At 40.3% G+C, this 13,728-nt stretch overlaps 1 protein-coding gene across 7 annotated transcripts; it reads left to right on the top strand.

Moving 5' to 3' along the window:
• Nucleotides 1–1,299: 1,299 nt before the first annotated feature.
• LOC133724333 (uncharacterized) lies at nucleotides 1,300–5,031 on the top strand. 7 transcript variants are annotated; one of them, XR_009853613.1, is made up of 9 exons: nucleotides 1,300–1,887; nucleotides 2,194–2,307; nucleotides 2,655–2,744; nucleotides 3,162–3,324; nucleotides 3,813–3,884; nucleotides 4,033–4,112; nucleotides 4,445–4,508; nucleotides 4,669–4,728; nucleotides 4,826–5,031. XR_009853613.1 is itself a non-coding variant. In XM_062151028.1 (6 exons), the coding sequence occupies exons 1-4, from the start codon at nucleotides 1,680–1,682 to the stop codon at nucleotides 3,251–3,253; spliced, it is 504 nt and encodes a 167-aa protein (XP_062007012.1). In that variant the 5' UTR covers nucleotides 1,300–1,679; the 3' UTR covers nucleotides 3,254–3,324; nucleotides 3,813–3,884; nucleotides 4,033–4,227. The 7 variants fall into 7 exon arrangements, 2 of the variants coding, with proteins under 2 accessions (XP_062007012.1, XP_062007011.1); XR_009853614.1 differs by having other exon boundaries at nucleotides 3,813–3,888; XR_009853615.1 differs by lacking the exon at nucleotides 4,033–4,112.
• Nucleotides 5,032–13,728: the final 8,697 nt, after the last annotated feature.

Here is a 13,728-nt window from a genome sequence, read left to right as displayed (position 1 = left end):
TGGACGTATTCAAAAAAAAACTTGAATGTCACTCATTCATTTGAGAAGGGTATCTCTGCACTAGTCTGTTATTTCAGGTCAATTGTTTTCCAGTTTTTGGGTCAGAAATCATGACCATCAACCACTTAGTGGAAAAGAGAATGATAATAGAATGGTATAATAGTGAATCATAAGAAATAAACAAGAATCTAGAACCAAAAAAAAGAAAAAGAACAGACTCAGCAACACGAGCTTTGTCGCTGGCCTATTAGGACTGCCATCGCTAATCACAACACCTTCACAACTATCTGCCTCGTTGAATAACAATTTGATTGTATGAGATTGTGATTGACGACAGCAAAGCCCGACCGATCTACTTCACTGGCAACAACGCGGGTTGGAAATTCGCCCTGTTTTAATACATCTGACCCTTTCTTCTTATTCTTATGGTGGCTCGGCTTTGTTTCTAGCTTTATGGTTTCTGAAGACTTCAACGAACCAGAGACTTACCAAGTCTTCCAACCTTATCTCCTCGACGCACATGCCTTTCTCCTTCTCCCTTAGAAGCCCCTGTGGTAACTTAATCAATCACACTTTCATCTTCCCTGTCGTATGCGAGTTGACGGGGACAATTTCACGGCTGACCGCACGGCGTCTCTTGGTCTACAAAAATTTTGGTTCATTCCAGACAACTCCCATTCCTTCTCTTTCTTCTCTATCGCTCAGAGCTCTCTCTCCCCTCCAAGTCGCCAACGAGTCATGACTCACTGAGTCAGAGACGTTGACGGAAGACTAAGTACGACAGCCGGCAACCACCGACGACAGTGCAAAGTGAAAGCTGGAAGACCACAACATTATTATTCACTTAACAGAAAGCTCAGAGCTCTCTCTCTCTTTCCTTCAATTCGTCGGCGAGTCAAGGAGAGAGAGATCAGTCCTGCCGAAGAGCCTTTGAAGAGAGAGAAAGAGACGACGGAAGAGAGATGCAGGTTTGATTTGCATTAATCCGCCCAGCGCCCAGCACGCCTACGCGCCTGCTCAGACTGTCTGGGCGCCCGTCACTACTACAGAAAACCATTTCGGGGACACCCACTAATTTTTTTAAGGACGTTTTTTTTTACTCAATGTCCTTGTACCCATGTTACGACGTCAACAGCACGGTAGCACTCCAAAAGCAAAAACAAGAGACGTTGCACAAAAGCCAACGCGCCTACACAGCCTCAGAGGTTTGGGGTTCGAACCACAGAATACCCTAAAACCTTAATAGTTGAACACAAAAAATATAAAAGGCATTCAATCCACTGTATACAAACCTCTTTTCCCCAAATTGCTTTAGCCTTTAGAAAACAGAAGCAATACCAAGAACGCGCCTCACGCGCGGAGAAAAACCAAAGGGAGATCGAGAGTGCTCTCTCCCGGCCGAACACCGCCGGCTCACCTGCTGCTGTGTTCTGGTCCGGGAGAGGATGACAACATGGGCTAGCGACAGGTTCTAGGGCGGAGGCCTGGCTTAGGGATGGAGGAGGGCGGCGCGATCTCGGACGAAGAAGACCGATCTGGACTCTTTCTTCTTGGATCGTGGGTGACTTCCGACATGGAGCATCGGCGAGGTGCGATTTGCCGGCGGGGCACGTTTTTCAGGCTGCTTCTGGCGTCACGGGTGCTTATGAGAGCTTGGAGATGGCTGGGTTCTCGATCTCATGGCAGAGGCGAGCCCAGATGGGATCCGATTCCTTATGGAATTTGATCTAGAACGATGGCCAGGTTCTGGTGTGGGCGACTTTGTGGTGCGACGGTGTTGCGGTGTTGGGATGCGATGCAGCCGCGGGGCAGTGCAAGGTGGAGAGATGGCGGGGTGTTATTTTGGTTATGTAGAGTGTATCTGGAAAAACGTATTTGCTTCCACAAGTGAGTAAAACTATTGATGCTCAATGTAGTGTCGTTGCAACTGAATTGATTATTTTGATTCATTTCAATATGAACTGAACAACAATTCAACAGATCCAATTGTTTAGAATATGAAGTCCGGAACAAAGGAAATATATTGCATTAGTAATAGATTAAATAAAAGAATTTTTATTTTGATATACCTACTTAAAGCGTACTAGTTGAATCAAGCTAGAATTTGCAGTCTTTTAGGCATCTAGTTTGATGGTTTATGCTATTGGTTGAGTTATCCTCTAATTTTGCTGTTTGTTATATATCAATGTGTAGTTGCAGCTAATCAGCTATATCTCAAAGTTGAGCCACCCCCAACAGCTAATGGCAGGAAATTTGGTGGGAATCCAGTCATGGCAGTGTTTTACCTGGAGGACAAGTTTGCTCATGGTGACTATGACGCTAGTTGCTAGCCCTTTTGTATTATTAACTTCAGATTATCGAGATCGTATGAATTATTTGTTTCTTCCCAGTTATTTGTTGTAGTGAGATCTTTATAGCCTAGTGTATAACTGGGATGAACATGCAGTTTTGCACATTTACAAATGAATTTGGGGACGTTTAATGGCACAGGTGCTCCTGGAGTTCCTTCAAGGCCTCAAACCCCAGCAGCCAACAGAGATTATTGAGTTGGTTTTAGAGATTTTTGTGTACAAACTATTCTTGTTGATAGTTTAAGATTTTTCTCGTAGAAAATCTTGAGTCTTTGCACTTACCAGTTGTATTTGCATTGGCAGGTGCAGGGAAGAAAAAGAAGAGACATATTCATTGCCACCAAACCCTCCATATAGTAGAATCCTTAGATCTGGCTCCTTATGACAAGCAAGGTATCTATTATTATGTTCTTGCTGATGTGAACATGTAATATAATGTCTATGACTACTGGGTATCAGGATATATGCATTTATTTTTATTTCTTAAAGGGTCAATGTTTGTTCTGTCAGAGGATATACTTATACTTCTGTAATTGTAAATATTGCATGGATTTCGGGAGAAATAAGTTTAAAGCAATGTTGTGTGGATTTTGGTGTAAAATTCTTGACATTTTTGTTTATTCTAGTGTTACACATTAGAGAATTGATTTAGCCAAGTTCAGTTCCGTGAAGAATTGATTTACATGTTCAATGTTTGTTTTCTTTTCTAGTTTTGTTTGAGAGTGAGGTTACTTATGTTTGTTTTTCATTGAGACCTCAAGAAAACGGCTGATAAATGGTTTTGTATTTTTGGATTGCATCTTGGATCAGCAACTTCTGAACAGAATTCTCTCAAGGAAATGAAAAATCAATATTTGATATACACTGGTACGTTTCTGCGTGCTTTCTTGGGTTTGTGTTAATATTCGATATAGCATTGAGGGCTCAAATTGAACAAGCTCAGATCCAGAGTTCGGAGACGGAAGCAAAACCGGTGAGTAGTTTATGTCTTTTAGGCAGTGTTTGGTTTGTTGCGAAAATTTTGAAAATTTTGACACACAATTCAAGCAAATTCAAAGTAGATTGTCTCATGAATCAAACATTGTGATATGTTTTATGTTGTGTGTGTGATTGGTTTTTTTGTTTTGGTCAAAGCTCTAAACTTGTTCAGCAGGAGTATAAGTCTGACCTTTTCTTTATCAAATTGGGATGAGAAACTTGTAATTGTTTGAAATTTGGTTGTTGAGAAAAATATGTGATGGAATCTTGCATGTTTTGGAGTTGAATAATGTTTTGATTCAAAGGAATCATAGAGTAGCTGTTTTGCTGGTAAATTTTTGTGTTCATATTTTGTCTGTGTATATACGGTGTAACTTCTTTTTCAGTCTTTTTCCCATTGACCCTTTTTGTTTTGACTCTTTTGTTAAGAGAGTAAATTAAACTGTGTAGTTGATAATGTGGCTAACTGTTTTTTCTTCATAGGGTTGAGTTTTAACTTCTTGGTTACTACCACTGGCTTTACTTGCACCAGATGTGCTATACGAAACTAACTAAGTGAGTAAGTTGTTGGTTTTCTGTTGCAAGATTGTTTCTGTTTCATTGGTCTTTTTATTAATTAGTTGCAGTCTGGTTCCATCATGCTACTAAAATTTGATGTGAAAAGCATAATGTTTCATGTTAACCTGTCTTTTTATTGTTTCAGTGACTTCTTTCCATACTTAAAATACTTGCTGCTGAAACTTGTTAGATATTCTACGTACTAATATTAGGCTTCAGACTCAGGTTTGTTTTACTATATAATCTTGAGTATCCTTATAATTTAAAGTTTTAGTGCTCATTTTTCAATCTATAACCTAACTTCATTCTTTACAGGATATGTTGTTTAGCTCAAAAAATTATTGTGGATAGTATCTGTAATATCCTATACGCTGGAAGTAAGAAACTATCTTGATATGCTAATGTTTCTGAACAAGATAGTCTATAATATTATATTCGAGACCAAGTAAAGGTAGCTTTCATCAATATACATCTTTATATTATTCTTTTAAGTTTACTTTGCATATTTTGATATGCTTTTCTGTACTTTATTTAATCTTTTTTTTTTTATTGGGCAGATCACATGCTCAACTTAAGTTGCTAGTAGCTGCTGGCATGTTTAAATGTTAAAGTTTATAACAGGTAAAGTTGAGAATGTTTGTATTTTGATTATGGCTTATTGGTTTACTCTACAAGTACTAATTAAGTCATCAAGTTTGGTTGATGGGATAAATTGTTAATCTCAAGTTCAATTTTATCTGATCCCTTCCTATTACTTATGTTCAACTATTGACTTATGCAGGGCAGAGTTATACCGGTAGTTGCTTCAAATATAGTTATTTGTTCAGATTCATGGCTCGTGGTTAGTATCACTTGTTCATAATGAGTTTATGTTTTTGTCATTTATGGTGCCATGCCCTCTAGTTAGTACTTTCTAACTTTTGCTTGTCATTTATCAGATGGTGACTGAAGATATATATTGAAGATGAAGCCAAGTATGTATGTCTATTGTCATCTAGAATTAGATAAGATTAGAATGTACGTTTAACTAGGAATTAGTTTCTAGAAGTGCTTGTAGTCAAGTATATTGTAACGAGTAATAGATACAATGACGTTCTGGGATTGTAAAGATTGTTTGTATGTAAATGTCTTCTTTTTGTTTCAAGGACATTTTTTTTTTTTGTGTTCTATAATAGATATAAGGACGTTTTTTTAGTGTCATTGTATACATTAGATGACCCTTTTATCGGATTTAAGGACACTTAAAAAGTGTCCTAATATACATTAGAGGACACTCTTCTAATGTCCTTAAAGACATTAGAGGACGCTTTTTAAGTGTCCTTAAAGACATTAGATGACGTTTTTTTTTAGATTAGAGGACGTTTTTCTGGCGTCCTTATAAACATTAGAGGACGTTTTTTGAACGTCCTTGTAAGTGACTTACAATGACTCCTTGATAGATGACGTTTTTTTTGCGTGTCATCTAAAGTTTTTAATGACGTTTTTCGAACGTCCTAAAATGCTTTTTTTGTAGTAGTGCGTCTAACTGGAACACGATTTTTCCATACCCCTAGTGTGATGCCCCGGAAATTCGTTATTATTTTTCGAGGATTTTCCAGAATCTAATTTGTGATAATTGGACGGTTTCATAGCTCGTGGAAGGAGCGGAAGTGTTTCGGACGAATTTTTATTCGAAAAGTGTGGATTTAGGGGGTCGTGTGAAGTTTGACTTTTTATATGTTGGGATTCTCCGAAAACTTTCTTCACGAAAGTTGTAGAGCGCATCGATACGAGTTCGTGGACATGTGGAACGCAAGAATCGGAGTTCGTATGAGAAAGTTATAGCCATTGGTAGGAATTTCCATTTTGATATAAAAAGAAGTTTCCCAAGTTGGAAACTTACTATTTTCATTATTTCCATTTCCGGAAAACTCACTTCCTCTCTCTTCTCTCTCGGCTGCACCTTCAGAAACAAAATAATCCGACTGACCCGACCCGGACCCTGCCGACCCGACCCGGCTTTTCCGGCGAACTGCGGCGGTCTCCGGCGACGAAGCTTTCCAGATAGGATCGTCTTCTTCGTCTGGTCGTCCCTTTGGTGTCCTCTAGCGCCGATTCTCCTCCACGGCGGCATTGAAAGGCGGCGCAGTTGAGTGTTTTAGGACCCGGTCGGAAATCCTTGTTCCAACGTCGGCGAGGCTTCAAGCCAAGCTTGGGGAGCTCAGAGCAGCCTCCTTGATCAATCCTTGGTGGTTGTTTGGATCGATTCACGTGAAACTTGGTTCAACTCAGATTGAACAGTAATCCACAGCTTGTGAGGTAGTTTTGGATCCCTTTTGCTTGTTTTCTGACTTCGAGCTAGTTATGAAAATTCACAAGCATGCTTAGATGAAGCTTTTTGATGTTGGGAGTTTTGTGAAATAATGAGTTTTTGACCGGCGACGGTGCGCCACTGCCTGTGGCGGCATTCCGGCCATGTATGGGGCTGTTTCTGGTATTATATGTTTTCTACTCGTCGATACGAGCGTTTTGACATATAATACGCATATTTTGGAGTTCGTATGAAATTCTTATGATTTTTACGATTTCATACCGGTTGATTTATTCGATCCGTGAGGATTCGAGCGTCCGATCGACTTGTGGTTGGGACATATCGATCGTGGATGTATTCCGGAGACTTTGGGAGGTCTCGGATGTGGTTTCGCTTCGATTGGAGCCACTTTGGGGATTTTAGTTCAAAACAGGGATTTCGAACTTAAATCGTTTGTGAATCGTTACTAAGTTGAAACCGTATGTGATTAGGTACTTGGGAAGTATTCTTGGACGGTTGTTTGGTGGTTTGGCTGCCTTGTTCTGTATTGAAGACGCAGCGGGAGTTTCGAGGTGAGTAATCTCACAATGTTCAATTATGAACGGATTTAAATTGGTTGATTTTGATTAGCTTTCTAAATGAACTATAGTTGGTATTAGTGGTATTCCTGAGTGAATGACTACGTATATATATATTTACGTGAAATATATATGTTTTGGTGGGTTGTGGATTGATGAAAACAATATGCATGAATTGATGCGTTTTATTGTTTTGGGTTGTGGCTTTTCGGAAATAAACAAATGGTGGGAAATGGTATTTCTATTGTTTTGAAAAGTATTTGAGGAATTGAGAGTCACAGGTTGTGATTTCTCCTTTTGGGTTGATTTAGTGTTTTAATCCGACGACCGGTGGTCTGAGGATGTGAGAGTCACAGGTTGTGATTTCTCCTTTTGATTTGATTTAACGTTTTGATCCGACGACCGGTGGTCTGAGGATGTGAGAGTCACAGGTTGTGATTTCTCTGTTTGATTTGATTTGACATTCGGGGTCCGGTGCGACTCGTTTAATTTTTTGATCTGAGGGTGAGGTTGGCCAAAGGATCCTGGGTTGTAGGTTGCATCCTCAGGCAATGTATATCATAAGGTTGAACCTTGGCCGAGGTGACAGGTTACGATATATTCAGTTAGAGCTCTAGTCTGTCTGCCATGGTACCTCATGGATCTAAGTAGGTTACTTACGATTACTGGGTACGTATTTTGTCCAGGTTGGACTAAAAGAATCATATGCTATTTGTTAGGTTAACGATAGGTATGATTGATGTGCGTATGTGTTTTGTCCAGGTTGGACCGATTTGATGTGTTTTGTCCAGGTTGGACTAAAAGAATCATATGCTATTTGTTAGGTTAACGATAGGTATGATTGATGTGCATATGTGTTTTATCCAGGTTGGTTTGTCCAGGTTGGACTAAAAGAATCATATGCTATTTGTTAGGTTAACGATAGGTATGATTGATGTGCGTATGTGTTTTGTCCAGGTTGGACCGATTTGATTTGTTTTGTCCAGGTTGGACTAAAAGAGGCATATGCTATTTGTTATGTTAACAATAGGTATGATTGATGTGCGTATGTGTTTGTCCAGGTTGGACCGATTTGATGTGTTTTATCCAGGTTGGATCGATTTATCATATTTGAATTGTTAGGTTAACGATTTATATGATCTTGTCACGATGTGACTTTTGTGATTTCCTTTTGGGAAAAGAGTATTGTTTTGGGAAGCATGGTATGTTTTCCTTATTCTCGAGTCGAAAGGTTTTCCTCGTGTTTGGCGTGAGTTGTGCGGGCTTTTATCCTGTGATTTGGTGTGAGTTGTTTTGTGTTACTCATACGAGCTTGCAAAAGCTTACCGGGTTTGTTGTGTGACAACCTGGTGCAGTATTCAAACGGTGTAAGGGTTAATCCTGCAGGTCAGGGTAATCGTGGCTGAAGCTGAGGTAGCTTGTTGGCAGCAGAACTGGTAGGAAGCAAATTTGATTGGTTTTGCCATTGTTATGACTTCCGCTATGTAGTAAACTCTGAGGAGCTTTTACGTTTTATCTTGTTGTTGACAATTTAATTCGTAAGCTTATGTAATATATTACTCTGTGGGCGGGTCAATATTGACATAGTGGGTTCAAGGCATCAATACATGTGTAGTTTAAAGGGGAAAAAGTTTCCAGGTACTTGGTATTGATGGTTGAACGATCACGCATATATAATTATGGGGCTATATATCGATTTTTATTTGTGTTAAAAATCAGGGGAGTGACAGTTTGGTATCAGAGCGTAAGGTGCATATTTGGTGACAATCAATACTCCTCGAGTGATGGCCCGTCTGCAGCGGATCCTCATCCGATGCTCTTCGGTATTGATATAGTCATTGGGTATGCAGTGAGAGTTGGAATGTGAGTCTTCAGGGTAGTGTTGGCTCAGTGAACAAAGTGTAGGAGCTTAGAGTAGCTTCTAGGAGTTATAATCTTTTGAGGAGTGAGGGCCTTTAGATTTAACTCTTGTTTACGTAGGGGATAGAATTGTATCTTCTGACGTAGTGATGTGGTTGATTTAGTCATGACGTTGACTCATACTTGTAGTTGGGAGTTGTGTAAGTATTCATCACAGGTTGTTATGCTCCTTAGGTGATGGATTCACCAGGAGGCAGAGCTAGGGGTCGATGTAGACCCAGAGGCAGGGTAGTGCCCGAGGTAGGGGCAGGATTCCTCCTGTTGAGTAGATTTTTGAGTCACAAATGGTGACTGATCACAGATGGTGATATATTGAGTCATAGATGGTGACTGATCACAGATGGTGATATATTGAGTCACAGATGGTGACTGATCACTGATCACAGATGGTGATCGATATTGAGTCACAGATGGTGACTGATCACAGATGGTGATCGATGTTGAGTCACAGATGGTGACTGATCACAGATGGTGATCGATATTGAGTCACAAATGGTGACTGATCACATATGGTGATCGATGTTGAGTCACAGATGGTGAGTGATCACAGATGATGATATATTGGGTCACAGATGGTGACTGATCACATATGGTCACCAATGGTGACAAAGGCATGTTATCGGTAATCACGTCATTGGTCGGACGAGTGGTTACGATGTCAGTCAGAGTTCTTGTCTGTCTGCCATTATAGCTTATGGGAGTAGCGGTCGAGGTTGCTGGAGACTCATAAGTATGTAATTATAGGAGAATTCCGAGAGTATTCTTCCTTTATTGTCTAGATGAGACTTGAATTGCTTCTTGATGGTTAAGTTAGCAAATAGAACATTGTTACAGCGGTGACTTATGTTGTCCTTTCGGTGGAAAGGATATGGAGGGTTAGAAGGTACCTTATCTAATTCTGCTTGTGTGCTAGAATAATGTGTGATAGTTGTGTACTTCTTTCCATGTGTTGGGTTTTCCCTGTTGGCTAAAGTTAGACTTTGAGTGTGGTTTGTAGTGCGAGGCATCCTTAATTGTTGTGGTAGTAGAGGCCACTTTGATTATGATTACAATGACAAGTGATGATTTCTGTGTGGATCAGGTGGGGCCAGACCTTAGCTTGATTTTGTGTCCCCAGGTTGGGTAGACACTTATTAAGTTGTGATATGTAAGCTCGATTTGAGTTGAAATGAAGGTTTCATTTTCAATTCTTGTAATGCAAGGGTTGCATTATCGAGGAAATGATGCAGATACTGTCGTGATGACAGGATTCTGGACTCTTGTGTGATCTGTGTGTAGTGCTGCAGTCACAGAGTCTTTGTTGGGTAGTGTACAAGGATGAGATCCATGAAATGATTGGGTTACCACTAAGTGGTGTGGTAACGATTCCTAGAATTGTGATACTAGGTAGGGTACCTGTATCTATTGTTGATCTGGGTATGTTGCACTGTGAGACAGGAACAGGTGGTTGATGAATGAGAATTGGATTGAGCATGATTTATTCGTACTTGTGTGAGGAGGTATGTTTAAATTTCGAGACGAAATTTCTTTAAAGGGGGGTGGAATGTGATGCCCCGGAAATTCGTTATTATTTTTCGAGGATTTTCCAGAATATAATTTGTGATTATTGGACGGTTTCATGGCTCGTGGACGGAGCGGAAGTGTTTCGGACGAATTTTTATTTGAAAAGTGTGGATTTAGGGGGTCGTGTGAAGTTTGACTTTTTATATGTTGGGATTCTCTGAAAACTTCCTTCACGAAAGTTGTAGAACGCGTCGATATGAGTTCGTGGACATGTGGAACGCAAGAATCGGAGTTTGTATGAGAAAGTTATGGTCATTGGAAGGAATTCCCATTTTGGTATAAATAGAAGTTTCCCAAGTTGGAAACTAACTATTTTCATTATTTCCATTTCCGGAAAACTCACTTCCTCTCTCTTCTCTCTCGGATGCACCTTCAGAAACAAAATAATCCGACTGACCCTACCCGGACCCCGCCGACCCGACCCGGCTTTTCCGGCGAACTGCGGCGGTTTCCGGCGACGAAACTTTCCAAATAGGATCGTCTCCTCCGTCTGGTCGTCCCTCTGGTGTCCTCTAGCGCCGATTCTCCTCCACGGCGGCGCTGAAAGGCGGCCCAGTTGAGTGTTTTCGGACCCGGTCGGAAATCCTTGTTCCGACGTCGGCGAGGCTTCAAGCCGAGCTTGGGGAGCTCAGAGCAGCCTCCTTGATCAATCCTTGGTGGTTGTTTGGATCGATTCACGTGAAACTTGGTTCAACTCGGATTGAACAGTAATCCACGGCTTGTGAGGTAGTTTTCGATCCCTTATGCTTGTTTTCTGACTTCGAGCTAGTTATGAAAATTCACAATCATGCTTAGATGAAGCGTTTTGATGTTGAGAGTTTTGTGAAATAATGAGTTTTTGGCCTGCGGCGGTGCGCCACTGTCTATGGCAACATTCCTGCGGTGTTCCGGCCATGTATGGGGCAGTTTCTAGTATTATATGTTTTCTACTCGTCGATACGAGCGTTTTAATATATAATACGCATATTTTGGAGTTCGTATGAAATTCTTATGATTTTTACGATTTCATACCGGTTGATTTATTCGATCCATGAGGATTCGAGCGTCCGATCGACTTGTGGTTGGGACATATCGATCGTGGATGTATTCCGGAGACTTTGGGAGGTCTCGGATGTGGTTTCGCCTCGATTGGCGCCACTTTAGGGATTTTAGTTCAAAACAGGGATTTCGAACTTAAATCGTTTGTGAATCGTTACTAAGTTGAAACCGTATGTGATTAGGTACTTGGGAAGTATTCTTGGACAGTTGTTTGGTGGTTTGGCTGCCTTGTTCTGTATTGAAGACGCAGCGAGAGTTTCGAGGTGAGTAATCTCACAAGGTTCAATTATGAACGGATTTAAATTGGTTGATTTTGATTAGCTTTCTAAATGAACTATAGTTGGTATTAGTGGTATTCCTGAGTGAATGACTACGTATATATATATTTACGTGAAATATATATGTTTTGATTTGATTTAACGTTTTGATCCGACGACCGGTGGTCTGAGGATGTGAGAGTCACAGGTTGTGATTTCTCCGTTTGATTTGATTTGACATTCGGGGTCCGGTGCGACTCGTTTAATGTTTTGATCTGAGGGTCAGGTTGGCCTAAGGATCCGAGGTTGCAGGTTGCATCCTCAGGCAATGTATATCGTAAGGTTGAACCTTGGCCGAGGTGACAGGTTACGATATATTCAATTAGAGCTCTAATCTGTCTGCCATGGTACCTCATGGATCTAAGTAGGTTACTTACGATTACTGGGTACGTATTTTGTCCAGGTTGGACTAAAAGAATCATATGTTATTTGTTAGGTTAACGATAGGTATGATTGATGTGCGTATGTGTTTTGTCCAGGTTGGACCGATTTGATGTGTTTTGTCCAGGTTGGACCAATTTGATGTGTTTTGTCCAGGTTGGACTAAAAGAATCATATGCTATTTGTTAGGTTAACGATAGGTATGATTGATGTGCGTATGTGTTTTGTCCAGGTTGGACCGATTTGATGTGTTTTGTTCAGGTTGGACCAATTTGATGTGTTTTGTCCAGGTTGGACCGATTTGATGTGTTTTGTCCAGGTTGGACTAAAAGAATCATATGCTATTTGTTAGGTTAACGATAGGTATGATTGATGTGAGTATGTGTTTTGTCCAGGTTGGACCGATTTGATGTGTTTTGTCCATGTTGGATTGATTTGATGTGTTTTGTCCAGGTTGGACTGAAAGAGTCATATGCTATTCGTTAGGTTAACAATAGGTATGATTGATGTGTGTATGTGTTTGTCCAGGTTGGACCGATTTGATGTGTTTTATCCAGGTTGGATCGATTTATCATATTTGAATTGTTTGGTTAACGATTTATATGATTTTGTCACGGTGTGACTTTTGTGGTTTCCTTTTGGGAAAAGAGTATTGTTTTGGGAAGCATGGTATGTTTTCCTTATTCTCGAGTCGAAAGGTTTTCCTCGTGTTTGGCGTGAGTTGTGCGGGCTTTTATCCCGTGATTTGGTGTGAGTTGTTTTGAGTTACTCATACGGGCTTGCAAAAGCTTACGGGGTTTGTTGTGTGACAACCCGGTGCAGTATTCAAACGGTGTAGGGGTTAATCCTGCAGGTCAGGGTAATCGTGGCTGAAGCTGAGGTAGCTTGTTGGCAGCAGAACTGGTAGGAAGCAAATTTGATTGGCTTTGCCATTGTTATAACTTCCGCTATGTAGTAAACTCTGAGAAACTTTTACGTTTTATCTTGTTGTTGACAATTTAATTCGTAAGCTTATGTAATATATGACTATGTGGGCGGGTCAATATTGACATAGTGGGTTCAAGGCATCAATACATGTGTAGTTTAAAGGGGAAAAAGTTTCCAGGTACTTGGTATTGATGGTTGAACGATCACGCATATATAATTATGGGGTTATATATCGATTTTTATTTGTGTTAAAAATCAGGGGCGTGACACCTAGCCCTTAATCGGGGCGGTCAGTGGACGCCTAGAACCTAGGAGGCGCCTAAGCGGCCGCCCGCCCAGGCCGTTTTTTAGAACATTGATCAAATTATTGAATTTGAGGTATGCTCCCCAAGGGATAGGTGAATCTAATGGCTGAAATTAAATGCACAGTTTTAAGTTGTCATAATTTTAACTTTTAAATTTAATATATGTGGTTAAGATACACTTGTCTCTCTTATAGTCTCTTCAAACTATTCGATACAGAACCTTTGGTCATTGTATGACCAAAACAGAAAGTTTTGGCCAACAAAGTATAAATGGAATATACAAATTCGAGGCTAGCTCTCTCTAACTATTTGCTTCTTTTTTTTTCTTTTTTTTTTTTGAATAAAGGGTTGGTGCGGCTGCCCTCAATGTACATTGAGCCTGAACCCCTGATTACAATAAGCAACTAGAGTATGTCCCTAAATGATATTATGAATCTCTACAAAATACTTGTATTCTAACAAGTACCAACTAGCAAAGATTGCTCTACTGACTACTCCATTTGCTTTAACATAGCGGTGACA

Source organism: Rosa rugosa, chromosome 1 (genome assembly GCF_958449725.1).
Source record: "Rosa rugosa chromosome 1, drRosRugo1.1, whole genome shotgun sequence".
Classification (NCBI taxonomy): Eukaryota; Viridiplantae; Streptophyta; class Magnoliopsida; order Rosales; family Rosaceae; genus Rosa; species Rosa rugosa.
Note: the sequence above shows the minus strand (reverse complement) of the source record. Positions and strands in the feature narration are given on the sequence as shown.